The following is a 13,946-nucleotide window of genomic DNA, read 5'->3' on the forward strand; positions in this document are numbered from 1 at the left end:
CAAGATTTGCCATATTGGCGATTTTTAGCCAAAAAAAATACACTGTCCATCACTGCCTACCAGATGTCACCATCTTGCCCTTGCCCCTGTTTGCGCCACCTTCCCTACCACCTCTGTATGCCATTCACTTGCCTTAGTTGACTTGTGCTGTTTGCGGGCCACGTGCACCCCCCTGCGGGACTAAGTGGCACAGGCAGGGGGGGGGGGGGGGGGGATCTACGGTGGGGGAATTATGGATCATAGATCTGGGCGGCGACGCCGAAAGTAATCTAGGGTACCCTAGATCACAAAATTAATTTAGGGTACCCTAGATTACTTTGGGGGTTGCCGCCTTGCACGTGTTTTAATTAAATTAGGGCCCCCATGCTTCAAAAACGCGCGCAAGGGGAAGCGGTTAGGGCATGTACCTCCCATGGGTGAGGTCACAGGTTCAAACACCCACCCGCAAAATGGGGTACCCTAGATTACTTCGAAACACGAAAATCCTAGATTACAAAAAAGTAATCTACCGCCCACATTCCCTTGGCCGTAGATCCCAGCTCCCCATGCCCATGCCCGTGCCTCCCCCTTCCCCCCCCCCCCCCCCCCCCCCACCCCCTCCTTTCTTTCCCTCTTAGGGAGGTTAATCCAACCTTTTTTTAAATGGAAGGCTTGAACTCGAGTGCATTAACTAATGGCTCTATCAATGCTTGAGTAACCATTGTCACAATAGTCGCCATTATAGCGTGGACACGCTTAACACGGTTAAAAAAAATGTTGCTCCCCCATCCCACTCGGGCTACTCCCATCGGCCCTGTATTATCACAGGTGTAACCACTAGTGCAACAACCATTGTTGCAGCATGTATGCTCCCCCCAACCCACTTGGGATCCTCCCAGCTATCCTCATTGCATGCCCTCCACCTACACCAAATCCTTACCTTTCCTTTCTTCTTTAACCGATCCGCACCAAATTCCCACTAATAGAGCATTTTTCAAAATCGTGGATACTACTCGACTATTGACTCATGTAAAATGAAATTCAATAGTTGAAAGATGCCTCTGCATCTTCCAACTGATGCATCTTCCTCAGAAGACTCAACAACGATGCATGCAATGCAGGGCATTGTGAACAAAAGCAAACCCTGACGACGCGTGCGACTCCAAGAGAGAAAGAGAGAGTCTCAGTGACCTCTCTCATAGCCATGAGGTAGAGAAAATCCACGGGACCATTGTTGCGCACGCACACACACACACACACACACACACACACACACACACACAGAGAGAGAGAGAGAGAGAGAGAGAGAGAGAGAGAGAGAGAGAGAGAGAGAGAGAGAGAGAGAGAGAGAGAGAGAGAGAGAGAGAGAGAGAGAGAGAGAGAGAGAGAGCTTTTTAATGTCTATGTGAGGCCGAAGTCGGCTTATGAGACAAATCAAGTATACATGTGTGTATGTCCTCTGTCTATCTGAAAATACAAAATAATTCAAGACGGTACAAAGTAAAAGAGAGAAGGACGTATGGTGGGTGATGAGATCTATGGGGATGGGTGGAGCTCTAGTATTAGGGATATGTGTATGTCTATATGGTAAGGGTAGTACAATCATGCAAATGCATCAATCATGCTAGCTCCATCCTGTACTAATGGGGGGGGTGTAAAATGTAGTACATGGGAGGGTCGGGAGCAAGGGTTGCCTTGATGAACGCCTTGCCCTGATACTCGCCTCTGGGTGAGCTATCATCTGGGCTCGTCTCTCCTCAACAGCTCGATGTGCTCGATCCGGATCTCCTCGATCACACACACACACACACACACACACACACACACACACACACACACACACAGAGAGAGAGAGAGAGAGAGAGAGAGAGAGAGAGAGAGAGAGAGAGAGAGAGAGAGAGAGAGAGAGAATCCACGCTAGCTCTCGTAGGCATGAGGGAGAGAGAGAGACATAGAGAGAGAGAGAACGCCTTGCCTTGATACTCACCTTTGGGTGAGCCATCATCTGGGCTCGTCTCTCCTCAACAGCTCGATGTGCTCGATCCGGATCTCCTCGATTAGAGAGAGAGAGAGAGAGAGAGAGAGAGAGAGAGAGAGAGAGAGAGAGAGAGAGAGAGAGAGAGAGAGAGAGAGAGAGAGAGAGAGAGAGAGAGAGAGAGAGAGAGAATCCACGCTAGCTCTCGTAGGCATGAGGGAGAGAGAGAGACATAGTGAGAGCCAAGTACCCATGCTCCATGCCTGTAGAAAGACGAGCTCGCAGGTGGCCGTTCGAATGGCTTTTCTCTTTTTTCTTTTTGCATGAAAATGCCCAAATCTCTGCATGCAGACATTGCGCGGAGAGAGATCATGAGGAAAGAGAGAGGGAGAGAGAGAGATATATGGCATGGCAGGTGATGTGTGTGTTGGGTATTTTTTGCTTTTTCCAAACTAGTACCCCCTACTACTCGTACTGGCAGCTCTCATTTTATTCAATTATCTGTCGATTCCACTTCATAGGACTCGAGGATTGCTCTCGCACCCTAATAAAAGGAACGAGGGCAGATTTGAACTCGCACGAAGCGGAGATCCATCATGTTAGTGCTGCTAACACAAGGGCAATTGTGCTCATGTACTGGAGAGCTTGTCCATTAATTTTAAAAAATAATGTTTTTGGCACCCCCCTTCGCCTCCCACTTGCGAAACTTCTGCAACATCCCCCCCCGGGCTCTTCCGCCTCCTATTTGTGTGACCTGTGCCTGCCCCCTGTGCACAATCTTCTCTCACGTTTGCTCTATGATCGAGTGCAAAACCCCAAAGAGAATATACTCTCCCGACGAGAGATCTTTTGATTTAGGCCAGCTGGTATCCCCTACTACTCGACTTAAGACATTTGAATTTCAACATTTTAAGTCTTGCACCATCCTGCTACACATCTTTGAAACTCTATAGCCTAGTGCGTGTGCTTGATAGACGAAGCTTTGCCTGCTTGAGTAGACGATAGTTTTACGCACTCTTCCTCGTAACGCGAATATCGGGATGGCTGCAACAGCAGAAGAAGACAGTGCAGTAAAGGAGCCCCTCGACCTCATCAGGCTTAGCCTCGACGAGAGGATTTATGTGAAGCTTCGATCAGACAGGGAGCTACGAGGGAAGCTTCATGTAACGTCTTGAGTGGCCTCTCTTTAAGCGTGTTCTGCATGCTCCGTCTCCTGCATATGTGCGTGCGTGTGTTTTGGGGGGGGGGGGGGAGAGAGTCAGCCTTCTGCTCTTGATACAGTGCTTCTATTTACAGGCATATGATCAGCACTTGAATATGATCCTTGGAGACGTAGAAGAAGTCATCACCTCTGTGGAAATTGACGATGAGACATACGAAGAAATTGTTCGGGTAAGTATGTCTTACACCGAATGCTCTGGCTTTGTGCACTCAAAAGTATTGATTCTTTGTATCTCGATTCATCTGAAAATCACTTCCTTCATTAATTTTATTGTAATGGTGCAGAAGCTAGGCATTTATACTGCCTATACAAAGACTTGAGCCAGGTGGTTCATTCTTGATCATTCCAAGGCCTAGTTGTTTGTTTAACATGCTTGTTTTCAGCTTGAAAGCCCTCAATTATTGTTTCTTGTTGAACATCAGTATTCCTTTGATTCATTAATGAAGGAGATGAGACCGGAGGACATAGAGGGATGGCGTAGGGAAAGGACCGCTAGTGTTGGGGATTGATGATTACAGGGAAAGGACACTAGCTGTCCTTTCCCGGGGTTACAGTCGAGGGAAGTGGGGCAAGAACTGGCGCATTGACTGAGTGTGAGAGGCGAGCTGACAGCATTCTACTAGTTGAGGTGGCACATCATCATTCGTGCTAGCTGCAGAAATTCCAGGCGCTGAGATGGCGACAATCTACCGACTGCAGAAATTCCGTGTGCTGACCTGGTGGTGATTGAGTGGGCTTGCAGATTCTTGATGTATGCTGAGTTGGCATGTAATCATTGGAGGATACGAATAAATATTATGGCTGCTGAGGGCATAGATCCATCGGCTGCATGTGACAATTTTGTCGAGGAAAGCGTCTTGATTGTACGGCTTTCATCTAGTGCCCCACGACTCCCGACTGTGAGAGAGGGAGAATTACTCTAGAACAAATAGTACAAGAGAGTCAAAATTAATGTTGACATGAAATGAAGCCCTATGGTCATTCTATATCCTACCTAGGGGAGGCATAATATAGAGCAGGGCAAAATAGAGTGGACCCGCCAATTGGAAGCACTAGCATGTGGTCTGTGAGCATGTGAATGCCTAACCTTGTGTGTTTTTGCAGGTAACCGTCTTTGAAGAATTCCACCACGTGACTTGACACATGTCAAGAGGATTTTTATGTATGTATTTAGACACGATTTCAGGAACTTTCGGTAGACCTCATTTTGATCCATGGGGTCCCATTTATCATCAATCAGTAGTAGAAGAAGGGTCTGCCAATCAGGGGTGCCGTAGAGCCATGTCTCTCTTGTGCTTGTATCAGCCTTCCTCCAAATCTCGCCTCTTCCATTGCAGGCGAGCATTTCTGACGTGTGAATCTGAAACCGGCCTGTTCAATCCAAAAAGGGCGGTAGACTTTACTTCAAACCTTGATTTAGCTTTCACCCATTATTAGTCGTCTATTCTACCTGTGCTATAATGACACAAGAGAGGGGAATGGGATACAGATGCTAGAATGCACCTGTATGAGAAGACCGACACCAGATTGGCCCCTAACTTAGGCGCCCCTTTCGGTATTTCTTTATTGTTCAAAAGAGGGAATAAACGCTGTGGTTCCCTACAAGCTGCCCCGCACAACCTTGGCTGAATTTTGACTGTTCCGGCCTGATTTCGGCAGAATAACTGTACTAGAACCCTTCACGGTTAGTATTCCCACGCATTAAATGACTTTCCCGACGCATACGGGCACTTTGCAAAACCTGGCGAGAATCTGCAGCACGCTGAATTCTCTGTTTTCAGCCCTGAAAATGCGTCAGATCGCCTGTACAGCGGTCCCCTTGCGTCCCAAACCTCTTGGGGTATTAGGGTCCGTTTAGGGCCAAAACCCTAAACCTGCAAAAATACACAGCAGGCTGTAATTTACTGTTTTGGGCTCCGTTTCGCGTGCCGGTCGCATCCGTAGCAAGTCCTCGAGCTCCCGCACCTGTAGGGCTACTTGCCCTTTGAATCGGAGGAGATTTCAGGCGTGAAACCTCTCCGAATCACCTGTACCTGCGGGGGGATTAGCTGCTAGCTAATCTAGTACCTGTGCAAGAGACTCTTGCCTTGGCAATCGCGCATGAACCCACACAACTGTACTTTGGTTAAATGAAGAGCCCACTAGTGGGGCATAACATACTGCCATAGGGGAGAGAGAGGGCAGTGCATAGCGTGCAGGGCATCACTCCTAGCACCGCACTGTACATAGGAGGGAAAGCAAGCACTCCTTAGCTCTTAACTTGTGACAGATTCTGAAAATCAGCCTCTCCCAGCTTTAAAAAGCGCGCCCAATTTTCTGTATGAGGAAAGTGCACAGAATTGTGCCACTTGGCACATTTATAAGCATTTTCCCGTTTCGGGGTTGCCGCCTAAAAATCTCCCACCGGTTGCCCAGTTGACTTCACGGCAGAGTAAGAAAATGTTCCCCTTGTCATTCCGGAGGTAATGACGCAAACACATTTTCAGGTCCCGAAATAGCAGTTCCCTAAATTTTAGGAGATATTGCCATTGTATCTTTCTAGGTCATCCGACCCTCTATGTACACTGTGGCCACACCCAGAACTGAAATGTAGCCTCTGTAACAAAGGATTCCAGTATGGCTAGTCAATGACCCGACTTAGCTAACCATTGTCCTTGTCCAACCTTAGTGCTCTCTTGCCCTCAGGCCTGGACTCCCTCTGGACAGTTCCACACTAGCTATGCAATGCAGGGCAGTTAGATTTCCCGAGGGGTGTTTCCAAAAAGTGAAAGTAAATAGATAATAAGAAAGAAATCAACAAAAAGGATAGATAGTAGTCACACGCTGGTGACATACTCCCCTCTTGAAATCTCAAACGTCCTCGTTTGCATCTATGTCGTTCATGCTCCTAGTCAACACCGATGTATTCAACACCTGTCGACACATGTACGACACATACATGCTCATTGTCAACCCTGGTGTATTCAACACCTCGTTGACTCATGTATTACCTGCGTGTGAACCCTGTCACAATGACATAGTGGTAGCTTCGCACTCTGCCATTGCTTTGAGTCACTAACTTTCCAATGACAAAATGGTAGCTGCACATTTTGCCACTGTCTTATAGTACACGTTGGATCCCGTAACACTTTCGAGCACACCCAAACCGAGAGTTTAAGAATGCAGTTACACATGTACTCTTTAATAGAAGCAATTACTGTATTCTTGACAAACTGACAAGAAATACTCACTTCTATAGCACTAACCAAACTTTTGGACATTCCATAAGAGCAATTGCCAAACTGACAATCTGTACAGCTAACATTCATGTAACAGGTATTTCATTTGTTTCAAAAGCCATTGTCACATTGACAATCCATGTAGCTCTGAAACTCAAGGGGTCAAGGTAGGTTGCAAACCGAAGGCTTCAAGGTAAAGTGATAACACAGTTGGTGACTCTGCAAGTTCACCTTCTTCCATCCACTTAGCATCCATTGGTGGATAGTTTCTGAACTTTACCAAGTAACGCCTAGCAACCTTGCCTTTCACTTTCCTTTCTTTGTGTGCCAAAATCTGTTCGGGGACCAAGATCTCGTCAAGTTCCTCGACTTTCGGCTGATCTTCAGCTGGCATATCTTCTGGCACATCACCCACATAGGGTCTGAGAAGACTCACATGAAACGCATTGTGAATCTTCCAACTGTCAGGCAATTTCAGCCTATATGCAACATCACTGATTATGTCGCACACTTGAAAAGGCCCATAGTAACGCATGCTGAGCTTTGGAAACAGTCTTTCCTTGCCCTTCATCTTCTTTAACCTTGCCTTTTCAAAGCGTAAAGCACCCAATCACAAGTGAATATACCACTTCACGACGGTGACGATCAACTGCTTTCTTTTGCTTTGCCTGAGTCTTTTCCAAGGCCACTTTGACCTTCTTGTACATTTCATCCATGTCCTGAACATACTTATCTGCTTCAAATATCTTGTCCTTTGTATGCAGTATGGGAGGAATTTCTTGCCCCTTCAACTATCTCAAAGGGTGCCTTGCCAGTTGATGAATGCACTGTATTATTGTATGCATACTCCACCAATGGCAAATACTGCTCCCACTTTCCTTTATGCTCTGACACATAGCACTTCAGCAGATCTAGGACAGTAGAATTTGCCTCTTCTGACTGCCCATCTGTTTTGAGGATGAAATGAAGAAGAGAATTTGAGCGTGGTGCCCATATTCTCAAAAAAGCCTCTCCAGAAACAAACTTGTCATGCGTGGATCACGGTCGCTAACAATCGACTGTGGCATGCCATGATATTGAAAATATTGCTCATAAACAAACGTGCCATCTAATCTGTCTTCCTGACAGGAATAAAATGAGCCTGTTTGCTGAATCTGCAAATAATGGTCCAAATACCATCGTTTCCTGTCTGCGTTCTCGGAAGATCAAAGATAAAATCCATAGCAATACTTTCCCATGGTTTATCTGGAATAGGTAGTGGTTGCAATAACCTTGTGCCTTTTGCCTGGCAAACTTGACCTTCTGGCATATTAGGCATTCTCGCACAAAGGCATCCACATCTCTTCTCAATGTAGGCGAGTAGAAGAATGTCTCAACCGCTTTAACTTTGCATCGATACCACGATGCCTGCATACGGTGGGACATGATTCTCTTCATAACTTTGCGTCGCAATGGCTTTGTGACACAATCTGCCATGCATCATCATGAACCATCTTTAGAAGATAGTGTTCATGACGTTGTCCATCCATTAGCTGCTCGAAGACCCTTGCAAAATCTTCATCATTTGCATACTGTTCTCTCATATCATCAAGTTCATGATGATAAGGAATTGACACAGCTGAAATTTGTGGCTTCTTGACAAGGCATCAGCCACAACGTTCTTCTTGCCTTCCGCATGCATAATCTGAAAATGAAACAATGGACAAGATATTTGCCCATCGCATATGCTTCTCAGATAACTTTGTCTGTGTCAAGAAGTATCGCAAGTCTGATGGTCCGTTTGGACAACGAAATCTGCTCCTAGCAGGTAGTGTTTCCAACTTAAGAGGCATGAATCACAGCCACTAACTCTTTCTCATAGACTTGCATGGTCATCTCTGGCACTTGCAAAATTCTGCTCTCATAGGCTACTACCCTGCCATCTTGCATTAGCAATTGCACCAATGCTACTACCACAGGCATCACCTGGACCACAAATGACTTCCTAAGATTTGGCAACCCATGACTGGATCTGAAGTCATCTTTTCCTTTAAGAGATTAAAGCTGAAATCTTTTCTGTGTCCATCTAAAAGGTGATTGCCTTCTTTCGAAGAGCATGTAAAGGTGAAGCCAATCTCAGCGAAATTTCGGATAACCTTCTGTAATAGGAGCATAGTCCCAAGAAAACTTCGGACATCATGCACCGTCTTCAAATCTGACATGACTTGATCGCTTCAACTTTTGCAGGATCCATTCTGCACCATCCTTTGAGACAATGTGTCCCAGAAAGTGAATCTCTTCAGAAAAAAACTCACTTTTCTTTGCATTGATGAGCACCTATGACTACGCTAGCTCTTGAACACAATGGCAAGTGATGCCTATGCTCCTCTTATTCTTTGAGTAGACTATCATGTCATCAAAGAATGTACCAACAAACTGCTGGTGTGGACGGAAAATTTTGTCCATCATCCTATTGAACGTAGCAGGAGCATTTGTGAGAACAAAGGGCATCACTAAAAATTTGTAAAGGCCAAACGTCGTTCTAAAAGCAGTCTTGTGCACATCCTCTGATCTAATGCGGATCTGCGGGTACCCACTCTTTAGATCTATCCTGCTAAACATAGCTGCTCCTTCTAATTTGTCCATAAATCATCAATTCTAGGTATAGGGAACTATTCTTGATGGTATTCTTGTTCAGTGCACGTAGTCTATGCACATACGCCATGAGCCAACCTTTTTCTGCACCAACAACACGGGAGAAACAGAATGGAGATGAACTGGGCTGAATCAGCCCCTTTTCTAACAGCTCCTGTACGTGGCCCATTATCTCTTTCTGCTGAGCCGCACTAACCCTGTACGGAGGCTTATTTGGTGGGCTACTGCCTGGCACCAAATCTATCGCATGGTCCTTGGGTCTCTCTGGCGGTAATTGAGATGGTAATGAATCGGAAAAACAGTCACTATATTGTTGTGAAAACATTGATCTTTCTTTATCTAGCACAGATAAATTTGATTCATCACAATCTGACACTTCACGTGCAAAAACCAAGTATACAGAAAGATGTTTTTTCATCACAGAAGTAATAGCAGAAGCTGATACAGTGGGAATAGACTCCCCTTTAAGCTTTACATCCAGAATGTGAGTCTTTCCCTTGCTCTGTACAGTGATCTTTTTGTTGTAGGCATCCATGATTCCCTGTACACGAAACAACCAAGGAATACCTAACAACACATCACATCCGTCCAGTGGCATGATGTAAAATTCTTCAGCATCTACAAAGGACCGGATATGTAGGCGCAACTTTCCAATGATGGGTGTCATAGCCTCTGTATGGCCAGGACATGCCAAACCTGCCTCTGCTGTATACCCCATCTCTTCAGGTCTGATTCCCAACTTTGAAGCCAATTCTGGGGAAATGAAGTTGGCTTTGGCACCTGGATCAGAGAAGATAAGCACTGTTTGATCCCTGACCTTTCCCCATGCTCTGCAAAGCTCACTTGCATCTGAATTTGGCTGGTCGCCCACCATATCTGGCACTAGACCAGCCATGGGCTTCTTTCCTTTCTTGTCTTCCTTGTCATCAGAATCAGCTGGCCTTTTCTTTGTAGGACAATTGTAAGCAATGTGGCTAGGCTGCTCACATATAAAGCATTTGTTCTCTGTCCTCAGGACCTTCTTTTGCTCTTCTGACTTGCGAGGAAAACGTCTTTTCCATTTCTTTGCTTGTCCCTTTTCTGATTCAGCCGTAGCTTTATCTCTCCCTGCGTTGGTTGGCTCTTGAGTCCCTTTAGGAGCCTCATTGGGAACGTGCTTCTTGGCTGAATTTTTCTTGCCTGATCCTGCCTTGACGCCAGTGTTAAATTCACAATCTTCTCCCTTGAGCAAACCATTGCCAGTGTTTGCTACCTTGATGAGTTGCGTCAAAGTAGTGACTTTGGTCTTCGTGCAGTATTTCCTCAATCCTTTGGGTAGGCCACAAGAGTATTTTTCAATCTGTTCTGTCAATGGCACAAACCTGTAGGAAGTTACTGGAAGTAGAGCTTTTCAAAACTTCCGATTGTAATCATCCAGATTCTTGCAAGTAGCAGCATTAAGCTGGTGCCATTCTGTCATGACATCTGCTTCAAAATCATCAGATAACCATGCTGTTGCAAAAATCTGCTTGAAGTAAATCCATGTGGACGGAGCTTGCCCTTGAAGCAATAAAGTTGTCCACCATTGTCCCGCATTCCCTGTCAAGAAAGTGGTTGTCTTGCGGACCTTTGAAGCCTCTGTAAAGTTTCCCCCTGCATAGGCCTTGTCAAACTGCTGGAGGAATGAGAGAGCCTTCTTCCTGTCATCAAACCCTGTAAAGGTCGTGAAAGACACACCTTTGCCACCTTCTTTGTACGGAGTTGGCCTCTCCAGCGGCGTTAAATTGTCATATGGAAGTGACTGAAACATGGGAACACTGTTAGGGTTCATTTGTGTTCCTTGGCCGCTATTAACTTGACCTGGAAATGCCATATTTGGCTGCTGATTTGTAATTCCAGCCATACCAAAATTTGCCTGTGGCATCCCAAATTGGCCCTGAGTGCTCTGAAACCTTGGTAGCATGCCCGTGACACCATACATGGGGTTAGACATCATCGTTTGAGCACTACCGAACATTGTTCTTGGCGTGTAAAACTGATTTCCAGGTGCATGACCAGCCATGCTCTGGAATACCGATCCACCTCCAAAATAGCCAGGGTGTACTGAAGGTGGTGGGAAGACCTATTGCATAGCCTGTAGGTTGCTTCCCTGCCCATTAGAACCAGCTATAGGCTGCTGAAAGGTGGCTGGCTGAACTGGTACAGCTTGAAAGACTGGCATCTCAGCCACATGTTCTTGCACCTTAGGCACAGGTTGTGGAGACTGCATGTTCTCCGTTAAGTGTACAGGTGTTTCCATTGACTGTGCAGTATGAATCACCTGTGCTCGAGCCTTAACAGGCTTTTGAATATGATCCAGTGACCCAACTTGCTGAGACGGAACAGGAGGTTGCAGAAAGGCTAAAAACCTCGGATTCTGCATTACTTGTGTGAACATAGCCACTGCAGTAGCCAACTGGGTCCTGAATATATCATCATCCGTTTGTGGTGGTCTTGAGGACTCACCCACTTCATGTGTCTGTTGACCCTGTGAAGAGGAAACCTCTTCAGTCACATCATCTGGTCTGTCAGCCATAATTGCTATTTCCTATGTCTGGTCTATGATCCCCTGTGTCTTCAAGCCCAAACTGACCAAGGCTCACTTCTATGGGAAAAAGTGATTTAATCCCGTCGATGGAACCATGAAACCGGCCTGTTCAATCCAAAAAGGACGGTAGACTTTACTTCAAACCTTGATTTAGCTTTCACCCATTATTAGTCGTCTATTCTACCTGTGCTATAATGACACAAGAGAGGGGAATGGGATACAGATGCTAGAATGCACCTGTATGAGAAGACCGACACCAGATTGGCCCCTAACTTAGGCGCCCCTTTTGGTATTTCTTTATTGTTCAAAAGAGGGAATAAATGCTGTGGTTCCCTACAAGCTGCCCCGCACAACCTTTGCTGAATTTTGACTGTTCCGGCTTGATTTCGGCAGCATAACTGTACTAGAACCCTTCACGGTTAGTATTCCCACGCATTAAATGACTTTCCCGACGCATACGAGCACTTTGCAAAACCTGGCGAGAATCTGCAGCACGCTGAATTCTCTGTTTTCAGCCCTGAAAATGCGCCAGATCGCCTGTACAGCGGTCCCCTTGTGTCCCGGAACCTCGTGGGGGTATTAGGGTCCGTTTAGGGCCAAAACCCTAAACCTGCAAAAATACACAGCAGGCTGTAATTTACTGTTTCGGGCTCCGTTTCGCGTGCCGGTCGCATCCGTAGCAAGTCCTCGAGCTCCCGCACCTGTAGGGCTACTTGCCCTTTGAATCGGACGAGATTTCAGGCGTGAAACCTCTCCGAATCACCTGTACCTGTGGGGGATTAGCCGCTAGCTAATCTAGTACCTGTGCAAGAGACTCTTGCCTCGGCAATCGCGCATGAACCCACACAACTGTACTTTGGTTAAATGAAGAGCCCACTAGTGGGGCATAACATACTGCCATAGGGGAGAGAGAGGGTAGTGCATAGCGTGCAGGGCATCACTCCTGGCACCGCACTGTACATAGGAGGGAAAGCAAGCACTCCTTAGCTCTTAACTTGTGACAGATTCTGAAAATCAGCCTCTCCCAGCTTAAAAATCAGCGCCCAATTTTCTGTATGAGGAAAGTGCACAGAATTGTGCCACTTGGCACATTTATAAGCATTTTCCCGTTTCGGGGTTGCCGCCTAAAAATCTCCCAACCGGTTGCCCAGTTGACTTCACGGCAGAGTAAGAAAATGTTCCCTTTGTCATTCTGGAGGTAATGACGCAAACACATTTTCAGGTCCCGAAATAGCAGTTCCCTAAATTTTAGGAGATGCTGCCATTGTATCTTTCTAGGTCATCTGACCCTCTTTGTACACTGTGGCCACACCCAGAACTGAAATGTAGCCTCTGTAACAAAGGATTCCAGTATGGCTAGTCAATGACCCCACTTAGCTAACCATAGTCCTTGTCCAACCTTAGTGCTCTCTTGCCCTCAGGCCTGGACTCCCTCTGGACAGTTCCACACTAGCTATGCAATGCAGGGCAGTTAGATTTCCCGAGGGGTGTTTCCAAAAAGTGAAAGTAAATAGATAATAAGAAAGAAATCAACAAAAAGGATAGATAGTAGTCACACGCTGGTGACAGAATGAGCCCTGTATTATTGGGGTTTGTGGACCCTTCATCAGTTGGATTCTTGGCGAGCCCTAGGCGAATTCTTGAAGGCACTGTTCGCAGCAGGTCGCTTGACATTTTTTCTCAAGGTTAGCAGCTATAATGTGTACTGGGCATTAGTCTTTCTTTTCAAGGCCCAGGCCGTCCACAGCCAACTGGCACTCGCTTGGTGCCCTAGGTGAAAATCTGGTGTTTTTTAGCCAGTGTACAATCTGATTGTAGCCGCATTTCAGCCCTTAGTTTCGAAATGGAAACACGCAAAGAAGCCATATCTAGATCAGTTGTTTAGAGCTAAGAAAACATCCATGAAGAAGGTGATTTTTACATTCTTGCCCACATCAGCCCCAAGAGGTTTCTCTATTGAAGAGTTTCTTGGAGCCATCAGGTAGGAGGAGATACGGACATTCGAGAGAGAACCATAGAAACAAGGGAATGGGGAACAGTACCCTAGGGCCAGGGTCAGGGACGGACTATAGTGGCTGGTTTTGGCGTGGTCGCCACGATGGTATCTGGACTGTTATTGACAGATTTAGCAAGCAAGCTCATTTCATTCCAGTGAAGAAAACAGTCAAGTTGGGTCACTTAGCGAGACTGTTTGTGGCCTAGATCTTCAGATTACATGGCATGCCCCACAGGGACCCGAGATTCACGAGTTTGTTTTGGAAGGCTATTTGGGAGAACCTTGGCACGCGGTTGCAGTTCTCCGATCACGTCATCTTTCCACCCGCAGACTAACGGGCAATCTGAGGTTGCCAA

General features: G+C 46.2%; 1 protein-coding gene across 2 annotated transcripts in view; it reads left to right on the plus strand.

The window, feature by feature from the left end:
* Window positions 1–2,876: 2,876 nt before the first annotated feature.
* LOC147431005 (sm-like protein LSM3A) overlaps window positions 2,877–13,946 on the plus strand; it is a 40,779-nt gene continuing 29,709 nt past the window's right edge. The window contains exons 1-2 of one of the 2 annotated variants that reach the window (XM_086493512.1): window positions 2,877–3,117; window positions 3,251–3,346. In XM_086493512.1, coding sequence (XP_086349638.1) covers window positions 2,995–3,117; window positions 3,251–3,346 — 219 coding nt within the window. In that variant the 5' untranslated portion in view covers window positions 2,877–2,994. The remainder of the gene's footprint in view (window positions 3,118–3,250; window positions 3,347–13,946) is intronic. The other variant, XM_086493513.1, reaches the window with a different exon arrangement.

Source organism: Adiantum capillus-veneris, chromosome 21 (assembly GCF_014529385.1).
Source record: "Adiantum capillus-veneris isolate H3 chromosome 21, ASM1452938v2, whole genome shotgun sequence".
NCBI classification, from domain to species: Eukaryota; Viridiplantae; Streptophyta; class Polypodiopsida; order Polypodiales; family Pteridaceae; genus Adiantum; species Adiantum capillus-veneris.